Source organism: Desmodus rotundus, chromosome X, assembly GCF_022682495.2.
Source record: "Desmodus rotundus isolate HL8 chromosome X, HLdesRot8A.1, whole genome shotgun sequence".
Lineage (NCBI taxonomy): Eukaryota > Metazoa > Chordata > Mammalia > Chiroptera > Phyllostomidae > Desmodus > Desmodus rotundus.
This window is the reverse complement of record NC_071400.1, coordinates 69835372-69851972: the sequence shown is the minus strand read 5'-3', so window position 1 is coordinate 69851972 and position 16601 is coordinate 69835372. Positions and strand designations below refer to the sequence as shown.

At 36.1% G+C, this 16601-nt stretch overlaps 2 protein-coding genes across 7 annotated transcripts in view; one reads left to right on the top strand and one right to left on the bottom strand.

Annotated features, from left to right (window-relative positions):
* The window catches only part of EFHC2 (EF-hand domain containing 2), a 328021-nt gene that overhangs the window by 176552 nt on the left and 134868 nt on the right, over positions 1–16601 (bottom strand). The gene's annotated exons all lie outside the window — the stretch shown is intronic.
* Positions 2765–3482, top strand: LOC112322439 (peptidyl-prolyl cis-trans isomerase A-like). The gene is made up of 2 exons (XM_024580018.3): positions 2765–2988; positions 3161–3482. The coding sequence occupies exons 1-2, from the start codon at positions 2765–2767 to the stop codon at positions 3444–3446; spliced, it is 510 nt and encodes a 169-aa protein (XP_024435786.1). The 3' UTR covers positions 3447–3482.

Here is a 16601-nt window from a genome sequence, read left to right as displayed (position 1 = left end):
GGTCCTAATCCCTGGATCCTGTAAATGTTACTTTACTTGAAAAAGAGTCCTTGCAGATGCGGTTAGTTTATAAATCTTGAATTTGAGAGATTCCCTACATTATCCTGGATTATCCAGGTGAGCTGTAATTGCCATCACATGTATATATCCTTATAAGGCGGGGGGCGGGGAGGGCAGGAGGAGAGGGAAGGAGAGAAAGGGAGAGAGAGAGAGAGACTTACAGAGAGAGAAGGAGGAGTAAGAGAAGGAGGAAATGATGATATGAAGGCAGAGGCAGACAGAGTAATGTGGCCACAAGCTGGGGAATGCTAGTAGCCACCAGAAACTGAAAGCAAGGATCAGATTTGCCCACAGAAACTCCAGAGGGAGCATGACCCTGCTAACATCTTGATTTCAGCCCAGTAATACTGATTTGGAATATCTAGTCTCCAGAACTGGGAAAGAATAAATTTATGTTGTTTTAAGCCATTTAGTTTGTGGTAATCTGTTACAGTGGCCACAGGAAACTAATAATAATAAGTCAAACATTGATAAACTGTACTTATTCATAAAATTGAGTACTATAAAACAACGAGAATAAATGAACTAGTCTACATGTTGATAAAATGGAAATATCTCAGTATCATATGTTGATTGAAAACAGCAAGTTGCAAAATAATATATATAGTGTTGTATGTATCATTGTTAATATTTTTAAGTAAACAAAACAATACAAATTGTTTACAAATGCATACATATATCTTGATACTGATAAGGGAAAGATATTGGGAAGAGTGCTTTAGCTGTATATACACTTCTTATCTTTTTAAATGAAGGGTACAAAGGTAGAAAATGTTAACATTTATTAATTCTGTACATTTTGGTATCTTAAAGTTTTCATTATTACATTTCACTTAAGTTGAAATGAGAAAATATCTGATTTGGAATTGATCGGACTTAGGTCTGAATCCTACCTCTGCCCTTAATTAGCTCTGTGACCTTGGACTAACTAATGAGTCTGCCTTGAAGGTTTATTTTAAGGATGAAATGAGGTTTTAAATGTGTCCAACAAAACCTGAAAGACTTATAGCAAAGTGTCCCAGGTGGGAAAGACTAAGGCCTATGAGGAAGCCTAGTCCTGCTGGCCAGGAGAATTATATACAGCAGTGTCTTCCGAAATTTTTTGATCAAGCACCCTCCACTAAAAAATTTTTTAGCAGTCACCCTTATATATACAACCACACAATTTAAAAAGGTATCAAAAATAGTAAATGTTCAAAAATAAATCTGATGAGATGTGTAAAGACTGCTCCCTGAAAACTACAAAGTATTTCTGAGACAAATTAAATCCCAAATAAATGAAGAGATATCAGAAGACTCAGAACAGTCAACAAATGTATATATAGATTCAATGCAATCGTAATCAAAATCCCAGTAGAGTTTGTTGTAGAAACTGACAGGCTGATTCCAAAGTTCAAAAGGAAATACCAGTATAGCCTATTTAACTTTAAAAAATGAACAAAGCTGGAGGACTAACAATTCCTAATTTTGAGAGTTATTCAAAAGATATGGTAATCGACAAAATGTGGTATCAGTGACAGATAGACAAAATAGGTCAATGAAACAGAATAGAGTCTAAATAAGGCCCATTCATATATGGACAACTGATTTTCAACAACAGTTCAAAGGCACTTCAGTGGAGAAAGCATAGTTTTTTCAATAAATGGTGGTGAAAAAGATACATATCTACATGCAAACAAACAATACTTCAAACTCATACCTTATACCACAAACAAAAATTAACTCAAAATGGATCATAGACCTGAATGTAAAACATAAAACTATAATGCCTCTAAAAAAAAACATAGTAGAAAACCTTTGTGGCCTTGGATTAATCAAAGATTTCTTAAGATACAATACTCTAAAGCATGACCCAAAAAAGTAAAAACTGATAAATTGGACTTAATCAGAATTTAAAACTTTTGCTGTTCCAAAACCCTGTATGGGAATGAAGTCACAAGCCATAGACAAACAGAAAATATTTGGCAATCATATATGTATCTGGTAAGAATTTATATCCAGAATATATAAAGAATTCTCAGACTCAGGAACAACAAAATAACTCAAAAAATGGCCAAAGGTCTTGAACAGAAAGTTAATCAAAGAAGATTTATGGATGGCAAATAAGATAATGAAAAACCACAATGAGATACTACCACATATCTAATAGAATGCCTAAAATTAAACAGACAGACCATACCAAGAATGGTAAGCATGTGGAGAAAATGGAACTCTCAAAGACTCTTGGTAAAAATGAAAAATGATATAATTGCTTTAAAAAACAATTTTGGAAGTAAAAAACTGAACAAATTGAAAAATCAACAACTCTTTTTAGATCCATCAGAGAAGTGAGATCACAGGACAAACTACTGTCCCACAAACTGGAAAGACAGACAGGCAGATACAGAGAATCATGACTTACAAGCAGGGTAGGAAAATCTCAGCCATAACTGACAATTTCTGGAGGCTCAGTGTAGACAAATCTAAGATATAAAAACTTCAGAGGAAGCCAGTCATCAAGGGGAACCCATACTTTTGTGAGTTTTATCTCCAGGAGCTCAATCAGGTTCTCAGTGAATACTGAAGAAAAATCCCCTCTGCCTTCTGGCAAAGAAAGGGGGAAAGTAACCATTTTGAAATATGCTAGAACATTCTGTTTTTCTTAACAAGGCATACTCTCAAGAGAAACTATTTTAGGCCTTGCAGATGCCACCTGCGCTCAGCCATGCTCAACCCCACCTTGTTCTTTGACATCACTGCCCACAGTGAGCCCTTGGGCCATGTCTCCTTTGAGCTGTTTGGAGACAAAGTTCCAAAGACAGCAGAAAACTTTCATGCTCTGAGGGAGAAAATATTTGGTTATAAAGGTTCCTGCTTTCACATAATTATTCCCGGATTTATGTGGCAGAGTGGTGACTTCACATGCCATAATGGCACAGGTGGCAAGTCGTGTCCAACCTGCATTCCACGGGCTGCATGCTGCTCAGGATGGTTATAAGTGCATCCCAACACAAAATCGTAAATTAACTAAAAATATTATGAGACATTTTTGTGATTGCATGTCACATTGTATTTAAAGTGTGGCCCAAGACAACTCTTTTTCTTTCAGTGTGGCCCCGAGACACCAAAAGGTTGGACACCCCTTCTATGGGGAGAAATTTGATGATGAGAATTTCATCCTGAAACATATAGGTCCTGGCATCTTGTCCATAGCAAGTACTGGACCCAACACAAATGGTTCCCAGTTTTTCATCTGCACTGCCAAGAATGAATGGTTGGATGGCAAGCATTTGGTCTTCGGCCAGGTAAAGGAAGGCATGAATATTGTGGAAGCCATGGAGTGCTTTGAGTCCAGGAATGGCAAGACCATAAAGAAGATCACTATTGCTGACTGTGGACAACTGTAATAAATTTGACCTGTTTTATCTTAACCACCACACCATTCATTTGGTAGCTCAGAAGAGCACCCCTTCACCCCCATCTGCTCAGAATATCCTATAATCTTTGTGCTCTTGCTGCAATTCACTGGTTTCCATGTTTTTCTTATCCCTCATCCACATCAAGCTGGATTGAAGAGTTAAGTTCATGATTGTGAAATAAAAACTAAACAACACACAAAACGGGAAACTATTTTACCAAAGCCTAACCTATTAGGCTAGTCTTTATCACAGGCTAACTGACCTGGGGCAAGGAAATTATTCAACTCTAGCTCCCCTGAGCCTTCCATGTGGCGAAGGGAAATACCCAAATCTAGCCTAGCCCCCTCTAGTCATCCTGTCCCACCTAGGGAAGGTGGGGGGAGGAACTAAAAGTTACTTATGAAGTTCACAGCCAAGGGACACAGGCACACTAAAAGATGGAGACCTAATCACAGTAATAGAGAATGCATCCCCTTCCCCCACACCTTATCACCACATCACTAAAGGCCTAGTTATCAGAGTTCCTTTTACCTAGTATATCACGCCCAGCTTTTGACAAAAAATTACAAGTCATACTAAAAGGCAACAAACACAGTTTGAAGAGACAGTGCAAGCATCAGGACAAGACTCAGATATGGCAAGCATGTTGTAATTATCAGAGTGTGGATTTAAAATGACTATAGTGGTAATGGAAAAAATACAATAAAAAATTTTTAAAATTTTTTAAAGAATTCAAAAAACAAATAAAATGACTATAGTTAATATGCAAACAGCTCTAGTGCAAAAAGTAGACGCCATGTAAGAAATCGTAGATAATGTAAGGAAAGAGATGGAAAATTCTAAAGACACATCAAAAAGAAATGTTAGAAATCAAAAATGATGTAACAGAAATGAAGAATACCACTGATTGGCACATTAGCACACAGCTGAGGAAAGAATCTATGCTCTTGAGGATATGTCAATAGAAACCTCCAAAACTGAAAAGAGAAAAAAGACTGAGAAAAAAACAGAACAGAATGTCAAAGAACTTTGGGACCACAGTATTTCTAAGAACTTATGGGAATACCAGAAGGAGAGGAATAAGAAAAAGGAACAACACAAACATGTGAAGTAATAATGACTGAGAAATTTTCCCAATTAATGTTAAACCCCAAACCACAGCTCCAGGAAGCTCAGAGAACACAAGGCAGTATAAATGCCCCTCAAAACTACATCTAAGCATATCATATTCAGACTATAAAAAAATCAGACATAAAGAAAAAAACTTGAAAAAGGCCATAAAGAGGATGAAAGATAAGAATTACATCCTACTTCTCAAAAACCACATAAGCAAAAGAGAATGATGTAAAATATTTAAAGCATTGAGGCAAAAACTCCACCAACTTAGAATTATGTACCCTGTGAAACTATCATTCAAAAGTAAAGGAGACTTTCTCAGCCACGCAAATGTTGACAGTTCTTCAAATTGATATAGAACAGAAACTTGGATCTATATATTTTTTAAAAGAGCACTAAAGAAGTAGTAAGTGAAAGTAAATAAAAACTTTGATTTTTCTTATTCTTCAGTGATCTCACATAACAGTTTGTTCAAAATAATAATAGCAACAATGTATTTGAATATGTATACATACATACACACAATGTATTTGATTATGTGTATATATATATATATACATATACACATATACATAAATGACAGTGATGATACAAAGATATGACAAAGGAATTAGGAATATTTTGGTATTATAAGGTTCCCCCACTACCCCTGAAGCAATATAGTATCATTTAAAATTGGACTTGGACAAATTGTAAACACATACTTGTAAACTCCGGGGCAACAATTAGAAAGATACCATTTATAAAAGCACAAAAATATCAACTATCTAGGAAAAAATCTAATAAAATATAAAAAACATGGAAAAACCAACGAAAAACAAGTTTGGTAGTTTCTCACAAAGTTACACATATGCCTATAATATGATCCAGACATTCCACTCCTAGGTATTTACTCACAAGAAAACACATTTCTATCTTCTTGGTAGGGAGGTAGGGGTGCTACAACTCTTCTGTACCTTTATTGTGGTAGTGGTCACACAACTCCAGGAATCTGTTACAATCATAGAACTGTATACCAAAAATAGTGAATCTTTTCATATGTAAATTTAAAAATATAATAGAATTTAAAAATCAAGTCTGGTCTTGGAAAATGATGCCACAACTTCTTTCTATGGAAAACACCTCTAAACTCACAAAAGCCCCACCTTAACTGGCTCAGTTCAGGCAAAAAGTATGAGTACAAGAATTCTGGGGGGCATATTCTGCATTCTAAATGAGATGTGGAGATCTTTTAATAATAGCAACTGCCAAGATGTAGCACAGGATTTCTCTACCTCTGCATTTAAGGAACTAGGAAGACCTGACTATGAAGCACTGAACAATATCAAAGTATCTCTCAAATAATTAAAAATTAAATACTTAGTTTGAGGACTGCATATTTTCAGTCTTCTAATTCCCTGGAATGTTTTGGTGCATGCTGCTACAGTTAATATTGCTGTTTAACAAATTAGCCTTAAAATTAACAGCTCAAAACAACCATTTTGTTATGTTCATGGACTCTGTGGGTCAGGAATTCAGACAGAACACAAAAGAATGTCTGGAGTTTCAATTTAGAAGTTTATGTAACTGGAATCTTGAATTATGTGCAAGTGTCTTTGCTCACAAGTCCAGTGAATGGTAAGGACCATTAGGCAAGATCTCAGTTCCTGCTGTCAACTGAATTACCACCTACACGTTTCTCCACACAGCTTGGGCTTCTTCATAGCCTGGCAGCCTCAAGGTGATAGAATTTCTTATATGGTAGCTCAGAGCTCCAAAAGCAAATGTCACAGCAGACAATGCAAAAGCTGCATCATCTTTTCTGACCTGCCCTCAGAAGTCACATGGTGTCACTTCTGTCACACTGTATTAGTTACAGGTGAATCACAAGATGCTCAAGATTCAAAGGGAGATGACACAGAACCCATCTTTCAGTGGAAAGAGTGTCAAGTTCACACTTTAGATGAACATGTTGGATGGGAGATACTGTTGCAGCCATCTTTGAAAAATATAAGCGGCTATATGTGTATCATATAGTCTCCTTCAGTTAACAAGATCATTGGTATTTAGCATTCCTCAGTTAACTGGGAAATTAATTTAGTGAGGCTACTTTAATTCTCAAGAAGTGAGAATTTATTATATAATGAAATTGTTGAAAACTATAACATGTGAGAAATATTTAAAAATCAGCATTTCAGCTTCTTTTGTAAAGAAAATTTTGTAATTTTAAAATGTAAAACTATGGCACAGAATAAGAAAAATGAGTGGGTAAGACACTGTCACAAACTTAATAAGAATTTGAAAATTAAGAAAATTTTCCATTTCAAAATTATATTTCAAATCTCTGGAATTGACTTTTTAATTTCAATATAAAATATTCTGGCCCACAAGAATTTCAAATAAGCATTTTGAGAATTTAAGTAAAATAAACCTTCATGTTTATCTCACAGCATATAAAAATTTAATTTGAGAGGCATCATAGACTAAAGTGAAAACTAAAATCATAAAACTATTAGAGGGGAACATAGGAGAATATCGAGGACTTTGAGGTAACCAAAAATGTCTTAAACATCTTAAACACTAAAAACATCTTAAATATATTACAGAAAGCAATAACCATAAAACAAAAGATTGACAACTTGAACTTCATCAAAATTTGAAATGTATACAGTACTCATTAAAGGATAGCACTGAGGAAGTGAATAGGAAAGCCATAGACTGGGAGAAAAATATTCTCAAAACATGTATCTGACAAATGCCTAATATCCGGAAAACATAAAGAACTCCCATTACTCAATAATACAGCAACCCAACCAGTAAAAATTAGCAAAAGATTTGAAAAGACATTTCACAAAAAAAGATATACAAATAGCCAATAACCACATTAAAAAAGTGCTCAGCATCATGGATTATCAGGAAAATGCAAATGAAACTATAATGAGGCAGACTTTACTACATATTTACCAGATGGCTTAAATTAAAAAGCCTAACAACACCAAATGTTGTTAAGGTTGTTAAGTGACCAGAATCCTAATACACTGTTAGGAGGGATGTAAACTGGTACAACCATTTTGGTAAAAATTCTGGCAGTTACTTATAAAATTAAACATATACCTATGTCCTAGCAATTCCATTTATGGCTATAAAACAAAGAGAAATAAAAATTTATGTTCACAAAAAGATTTGTACAAGAATGTTTGGAGTAGGTTTATTTATATAAGTCAAAAATTGGAACTAACCCAGGTATCTATCAGCAGGGCAAAGAATAAACAAATGGTGGTATAATCATACACTAGAATACTACTCGGCAATATAAAGAAATAAATTACTGATGTATTCAACAATATGGATGAATCTTAAAATCATACTGCATAAGAGAACCCACAAGAGGATTTATGCTATATAATTCAATTTATGTGAAATTCTAGAACAGGAAAGGAACATCCACAGTGAAAAAAATTAGAATAGTGATTGCTTCTCGAATGAGGAATATGGGCTGGGATTGACTGGCATAGGGTGTGAAGGAACTCTCTGAGGTGATAGTAATGTTCCATGTCTTAACAGAGATTTGGGTTACACAGGTATAGTACTTGCTGAAACTCAGCACATGTACATTTAAGGTTTGTGCATTTTATTGAACATAAATTTTACATTAAAAGAAAATAACTGTACATAAATGGTAAGCATGCTAAAATATTTAGAGGAAAATAACTGATGACTGATTTTCTTTGAAATGCACCAAAGTTAAGACGGATTAATGGATGAAGGGAGAGGTGTATGAATGGAGAGATTCCTGATAAAACAAATACAGACATCTTGGTTTTACTGTGCTTCACTTTATTGTACTTCACAGATACTGCATTTTTTTCCAAATTGAAGGTTTGTGGCAACCCTGCATTGAGCAAGTCTATTGGCACCATTTTTCCAACAGCATCTGCACATTTTGTGTCTCTGTCACATTTTAGTAATTCTCTCAATATTTCAAATTTTTCATTATTATTATATTTGTTATAGTGATCTGTGATCGGTGAACTTTGTTACTACCATAACTGTTTTGGGGCACCACAAATCACACTCACATATGATGGTGAACTTAATAAATGTGTGTGTTCTGACTGCTCCACTGACTGGTGATTCCCTCATCTCTCTCTCCTCAGGCCTCCTTATTCCCTGAGACACAATGAGATTGAAATTAGGCTAATTAATAACCCTATAGTGGCCTCTAAGTGTTCAAGTGAAAGGAATAGTTGCAAATCTCTCTGTTTAAACCCAAAGCTAGAAAATGGTTAAGCTTAGTGAACAAGGCATGAAGAAAGCCAAGACAGGCAGAACGCTGGGCCTCTTCCACCAAACAGTTAGCCAAGTTGTGAATGCAAAGGAAAAGTTCTTGAAGGAAATTAAAAGTACTACTCTAGTGAACACATGAATAAGAAAGCTTAACAGCCTTATTGCTGATATGAATAAAGTTTTAATGGTTTGGGTAGAAAATCAAACCAATTATAACATTCCCCTAAGCTAAAGCTTAATCCAGAGCAAGGCTCTAAATCGCTTCAATTCTGTGAAGGCTAAGAGGGGGGAGGAAGCTGCACAAGAAAAATCTAAACTTATCAGAGGTTGGTTCATGAGGTTTAAAGAAAGAAGCCATATTCATAATATAAAAGTGCAAGGTGAAGCGGGAAAAAATTTATACTACTACATAAACTTAGTTGACAAAGCAGTGGCAGGGTTTGAGAGAAACTGTTCATGAAAGAAAGACTTGACTCATGAAACAAACTTCACTGTTGTCTTATTTTAAGAAATTGCCACAGCCACACCAAACTTCAGCAATCCCCAGCCTGATCACTCAGCAGCCATCAACATCAAGGTAAGACCCTCCAACGGCAAAAAATTTATGACTAAAGGCTCAGATGATCATTAGCATCTTTTGGCAATAAAGTATTTTTAAATTAAGGTATGTATAGTACATTGTTTTTTAGACATACTATTAGACTACAGTATAGTCTAAACATAACTTTTATATGCACTGGGAAACCAAAATATTCTTGTGACTCACTTTATCATGACATTGGCTTTATTGCAGTGACCTGAAACTGAACACACAATATCTCTGAGGTATGCCTATACTTAGATAGTAAAATATTAATGATACAAACTAAGTGATGCGTTTATGGATGTTCTCTGTTCAAGCCTTTCAACTTTTCTAAATGTTTTAAATTTTTCATGAAATGTTGGGGGAAATGAATGTGTAAGATTTGTTGCTAATTTGATAAGAATTTGAAAATTATAAAACCTATTTCATCCTAAAATTTATTTTTAAAGCCCCAGAATTTTATAACATTAAAATATTCTGGCCAATAATATAAGAATTTTAATAAGCATATTGAAGTTATTTGACCCTAATCAATAATTAAGAGTAGACCAGAGACATTGAAATTCAGAACTGACAGGAACCAGAGGGGAGGTGGGAGGGGTATTGGGAAGAAAAGGGGGAAGGGTTTTCAGGAACATGTATAAAGGACACATGGACAAAGCCAAAGGGGGGTAGGATAGAGGGTGGGAGGTGGGGATGGATGGGTTGGGGGGAATGATGCGGGGGAAATGGAGACAACTGTACTTGAACAACAATAAAAAAAAAAAAAAAGAGTAGAGCTTCAAGTGGAACAACTACTCTATGATTCTGAGACTCTTGACTTTTGCTCAGAACATTCTGCCAGCATTTGCCATTAGCTCTTTCTGGAAACTGAAGCAAGAAATAAAAACTGTTCAGTGCTCTTTGCCCAGGCTTTTTGGTTTTATTTGTTTGGGTTTTATTTGTTTTTATCTTTTTTATTTTTTTAACAATTGCTTCATTGTTAAAAAAAATCAAAGAATGAGGCATACACTATTAATGGCTTGGCATGTAGCCTGCTAGGATTTCTTCAAAGTATATACAATCCTTGAAATATTTATATAAATATACATGAACACATAACCTTTAGATTTTGGCATAAATAGGATCATATTATACAGACTCCTGAATTTTGCTTTATCTACAAAACAGCATGACATATATATGGTAGCCATTAGTGCCATTCACCAACATCTGGTTTCCCTTTTTCTCCTGAACATACGGGTGGGGCCATGTGACTAGTACTCACCAATAAATTAAGAGAGTAAATGATATGTATTTCTTCCCAGCTAAGAATTTGTTGGGCTCAACCCTCCAAAGGTCTCTTCTTTCTCTGGCACAGTGATTGGTATTCAAGGTAGTAGCTGTTTTGTCAGCTTTAGTTCCTGAGTGGTTAACTAAGAACAAAATTCCCCCTGACAAGAACAATGGATACAGAGAACAAGCAAGAAATAATCCTTTGCTGATTTAATTCCCTGAGATTTGAGGGTTGGCTGTAACTGCAGCATTACTTAGCCCATCCTGACTACTATACTGAACATTGCTTCAGGTATGCATACTTGGTCTATCTCATTCTTCCTCATGGCTAAATAGTACTACCTTAAACTAATGCAACAGAATGCATCAAACTATTCCCCTATTGTTGGGTATTTGATTTTTTCCCAAATTTTTGCTATGACAAAGTCTGTTGCAATAAATATTGTAGACAATCTATTACAATCCATTTGTCAAATTTTTTCTGAATGTAAAGTTTCTAAAAAGTGAAATTAACAAGTAAAATGGTTTAAACATTAGACATAATGCTCCCAAGCGCCCTCAAAATGCAGAACCAATTTAAATTCCTATCAGTAGAAAGTGAGAGTACCTGTTACCCCACATGCTCACCTGCAGTCAGTTATATTATTCTTTTTAAATGTTGCCAATATTTCAAGATTATATTTCACTGTTGTTTTAGCTTATACCATTATTAGGCTTCTTTTCATAGGTGTAAAGGCTATTTGTATGTCTTCCGAGAATTGTCTATTTTTGTCTTTAACCCATTTTTGTCTGTTGATTTTATAGGTGTTTTTCATAAATCCTGAATGTTAATCCCCTGGTTCTTACATCAGTTGTAAATATTTTTTCTCAGTCTATCCCTTGTTTTTAAGTTTGTTTATGGTATCTTTTGCTATAGAGAAATATAAAATTTTCCTGTAGTCAATACAGTCAACTTTTCCTTTATGGTTTTTGGAAAAATGTACCCTACCACAAAATAAAAGTGTATTCAGTGTTTTCCAATCAGTTGTCACTAAAACCTTTATGAACAATCCATTCTTTCTCCAATGACTTGAAAAGTTCTATATATATCTTATAATAAAGTCCATAAAATGGATCTTTTATGGACTTATGGACCAATCAACGGAGCCTACATAAAAGATCCATTTTATGGACTTTATACTCTATTTCACTGATATTTTGGTTTATTCCTCTACTAGTACATTTTGATATTTTCAAGTATCTACAAACTATATAAATTCTAGTTATCTAAACCACAGTATTCTTCTTCTTCAACACTTCTCCATCCCTTAATTTTCTTTGAGAAACCTCAAAGTCAATGAGCCAATTTCCCTTTCCCTAACCCACGGGACCAAACCAAATCTACCAACAACAACAACAAAAATACACATTGTAATTCTGATTGGAATTGCTTCAAACCTAGATTAATTTGGACAGATTAAAATTTTTACAATAATGTCTTCCCATTAAGAGATATAGTAAACTTTTGAAATAGTATTCATTTTAGTCTCACACATTTCTTGTCCAGTTTATTCCTGGGTATTTCATGATTTTTGTTGCTACAGTGAATAGTACCCTCCATTATATAACATTTATTTACTGATTATTATTGCTTTCTATGTAGTTTTCTTGTATGCAGCTACTTTCCTGAATACTCTTTATAGTTCTAACCATTTTTAAACAAAGTCTTTTGGATTTTTAGATACACAATCATATTCAGGTTCTAATTTAAAAATCAGTCTTCAGTTCTATTTTGGGCTCTTTAATCAGTGATTCCTAAATACCTATTTCCACTATACCTAGGGGTAAGAAAATAACGGGATTTTACAGCTGGAAGGAACCTTATAATGATCTAATCCAAGGGTTACCTAGTCAAATGCTTACTAGAGTATGCAGGTAAAATAACTGGGAGAAGGTATAAGACAATGAGGAATTGTAGAGACTAGGAAATGAAATGCAGAGAACAGACTCTGTCTGAGTTGGGCAGCTGCCACTCACCTCCAACCGGTTGTTGCCACGGGGAAATGTAGGACCAGTTTCTACTTTTCAAGAGGTGCCAAATATATAGATTTTTACGTTGAAAATCCTAATTTTAAAAACATTAAACAAAAGCCAAACAAAATATAATTGCCAGCTTTCAACCTAGGAATTTGAATCTAATCCAACACTTTCATATAAGGCAATTTAAACTCACAAAAGGTGTATCAAAGATTGCCAAAGGAGTGAAGTGTAGGAGAGGGCTTTGTATTTTGTTTAACTGGTTGATGGGTCAGGTCAGTATCTTTAAACTGCTAAAGCAGGCAAGTATTTGGTTTGGTTTGGTTACAAACAAGGAGTTCAGTCCCTAATACCAACATTTTATGTTTCCTGCTTGGCTCATCTTGGCTTAGATTTTCCACCATGGCAAATGAAAAGGGCACCCTTTAATTCATCCTTCTGTATTTGGGGAAATCCCTACATTATGTTCCCCATTCCGCCAACATGGGAGTCACAGCTCCATTTCCCAGCCTTCCTTGCAGTTGGAAACATGCAGGTGACTCAGGCTTCAGCAATCAAGGGAGCCTACATGAGACTTTGAGGGACAACAGGGGTGTCAAACTCATTTTCACTGGGGGCCACATCAGCCTGGTGGTTGCCTTCAAAAGGCCAAAATAATTTTAGGACTGTATAAATGTAACTACTCCTTAACTGTTAAGGAATTGAAATTACATTTGGTCCTGTGAAGGCAACCACGAGGCTGATGTGGCCCCTGGTGAAAATGTGTTTGACACCCCTGACTTAGAAGGAATTAACAGAAAAAAAACAGCTAGGGGTGGGCCACGTTTGGTGTCAGAGGGGTCCAGTATTCTGGGGTAGCAAAGGACGCAAAGTTGCCAAAGCAGTGGTAGCGATGGCAACACTAAAACTGAGTTCTTGGCAACAGTGCAAATGTAGCAATGAGTTGTGGGTAGTGCAGTGGTTAACAGAGGCCATTTTCTCATCAGACAAGTTCTACAGCCCAGTCTGGGCACTGTTCCTAGAATTTAGCTTCAAGCTTATTTCTCCAGCCCTTCCATAGATACTGTGAACTACCCAGGATCCTTTTAATAAATTCCTTTTCTGCTTAACTAGCCAGAGATGATTCTGTTTTTTAAAATTAAGCTCTCACCAACACAAACACCATCAGGCAGTGACAGAATCAAATCTAAGATCTCGGTCTTTTTGATTCCCAAGCCAGCATTCTTTTTATGACATCATACTATTTATATTTAATGCTTTTAGGAAGGTTCAAAATGTTATTTTAAAAATGTATGCTGAAGCTTCCATCTCATAGATATGCTATGAATACTGTCAGAATGTCTATTTGGTTCTCGATGAGAACAGTTGTTTAAGAGTTTTTGGAATTTTTTTATCTTTGTTTTTGCTTTTGTTCATATAGACTAGTGGCTTCCTTAAAAGATGTTAGACAGCTTACAACAAAAATACCAATAATAATGTACACAGAGTTGTTCAAACAAAGATAGAGCAAAACCACATAAAAGAGATAATTGTCTTAGATAAATAAGGATGAGATCATTATAATGTTCTAAGCAGTAAATTTACAATCTTCTTCCTTGAAGCAAAGGACAGTAATAGGGTAGATTATATTAATGTTTCCCAAACTTAGTTTGGGAAATGATGTTTATTTTCCAACTTCATGGCCTCCAAGTTTTTAAAGAGTTTCTTCCAACCTCATTTATTAAAGAATGTTTTCAATGACCTCATCATGGGTAAATACATAACCAATTGAAATACCAAAAACAGAACACAGATCCCTATCACTATTTTTGGTGACACCACATTGCAACTATTGATAAAGGGGTTTAATTTTCTACTGTGCACTATGCACTATAGTGTGCTAAATAAGAACTTTGCATACATTAGCAAATTTATTCATCACAACAGCTGTATGTAGTAGGTATTAACATCCTCATTTTACAGGTGAAAACATTGTTGAGCAACTTATTCAAGGCCACCCAAATGACAGTGCTGAGATTTGGATTCAGGTCTGCAAGATTGGATCTATTTATGTTATGCTACCACCCTCAGGAAAAAAATTTTGTTTTACAAGACAGAAAATTTTCTCAAGGCTCTAAATATTAGGAATTTATTACATGAATATTCACAGGAAACCTCCTGACCCTGCGGTGAATAATGGGAGTCTGAGGAAGAATTGTGTAATAATTGACTACATTCACTGAGGCCTGAGACACGATACTGGAGGTATCTGGGAAAGATACAAGGGTGAACTGGGTATTAACCCTGCCCTCTGAGAGGTCCACCTGGGTAGGGAGAAGAGATGAGCGCACAATAAACCACAATACACACAAGCTAAATGAGGTGGTATCATCTCTGCTGAGTAGGTCAAGGCTTGGGGAGGTGGAAAGAGGGAGGGACTGGACACATCTTCCCTGGCATGGGGCCCTCCCTGCTGCTACTGGCTGTGGATCAGAGTCCAGGGCACACGTTGGGAGGCCTAGCCCTGCCCATGTTCCCAATTGCCTAGCTGCCAAGCCTAGTCTCTGCCCTGCTCCCTGCTGAAATCTTCCCATCAGGTATCTGAGGCTCTGAGAAAGAGTCTCTGCACTTTTGGGTAATAATCAACAGCTCTCATATAGGCCAATCTGACAGACCATGAAAAAATTGCCCAAGAAAAATAGGTATAGCCTAGAGGTAGAACTAGGGACCCCCACAAGACTGAAGAGAAACATTCCTTCCCCAAACTGCCTCCTTTTCCTTAGTCCCTGCAATCCCTGAAGTCAATTTTCAGGCAAACATCTCAGGAAGGCCCACTCATTAATCCATTATCAACCCTGGCACCTTAGGCAAAGATAGTTTATTAGCTCCCGCCCTCAAGGGTTCCCTGAAGAGGTACAAATCTCAGAAGAAGAAAAATGCCTGGGCTTGGATCACTGCCCAGAGCAGCAGGTCCAGGCTCTGAGTCCCCAGGTGTCACTAAGGGTGCCAGATCTGTAAGCAGAGGAAGGTCAGAACCACAGAGGTAGAGCCCAGAGGCTGACACCACAATCCTGCCTGTCTGCCTACTCTACTATTTTAATGTCTGAATTTGTAAAGGGAACGTTTTACAAGTGTATTTATAAACCTACACTTTAAGTGGTTCAGAATGTCACTGTCTGGAATGGATGGGCCTTAGAGACCATTATATAGACAAAAGAGTGAAAATAATTTAAAAATTGAAAAAAAAAAAAAGAAAAAGAAGAAGAAATGGAGGTGCGAACTGGGAAAAGGTTAGGTAGAGATGTGATTTGGATATTTTCACTGTGAAATCACTGAAGTATACATGTCAAATTCTACTATTAAACACTATGTATAATACATACCAAAAAAAAAAAAAAAAAAGAGTGAGGTAAAGTGAGTTGCCCAAGTCACTTGGCTTGTGAGGCTGAGGCCTAGCTCTCCCTGACTCTCATACAGTCAGAGACAGATTGCCTTTCCCCAGTGCAAGGTAATCAATTATTTACTTGTTTGCTGCAAACTGTAGACTGAATGCTCCTTGAGAAATAGGATTATTCATTAAATTATTCAACAAACATCTATTGTACCTGGCAGGAGCCAATTGTGGAGGCAGAGAAGTAAACAAATAACTCAGCAGGAGCTACCAATGAATAGTAGATGAAAAGCATTCAGCATGCTTGCCCCAACATAAGTGTTCAATGAATGATGACTTCTACTAAAGCATTCTTCTAGTGAGATCAAAATAAGGAGAGAAGTATAGGCAAGGGTCAGATTACGACTAAACCTACATGAAACACTGAAAGGGTGGGATTTGCTCTGAAGACAATGAGGAGCTGATGCAGGGTTTAGAGTGGAGGAATAACATGATCAGATTTTAGGAAGGTCACTCT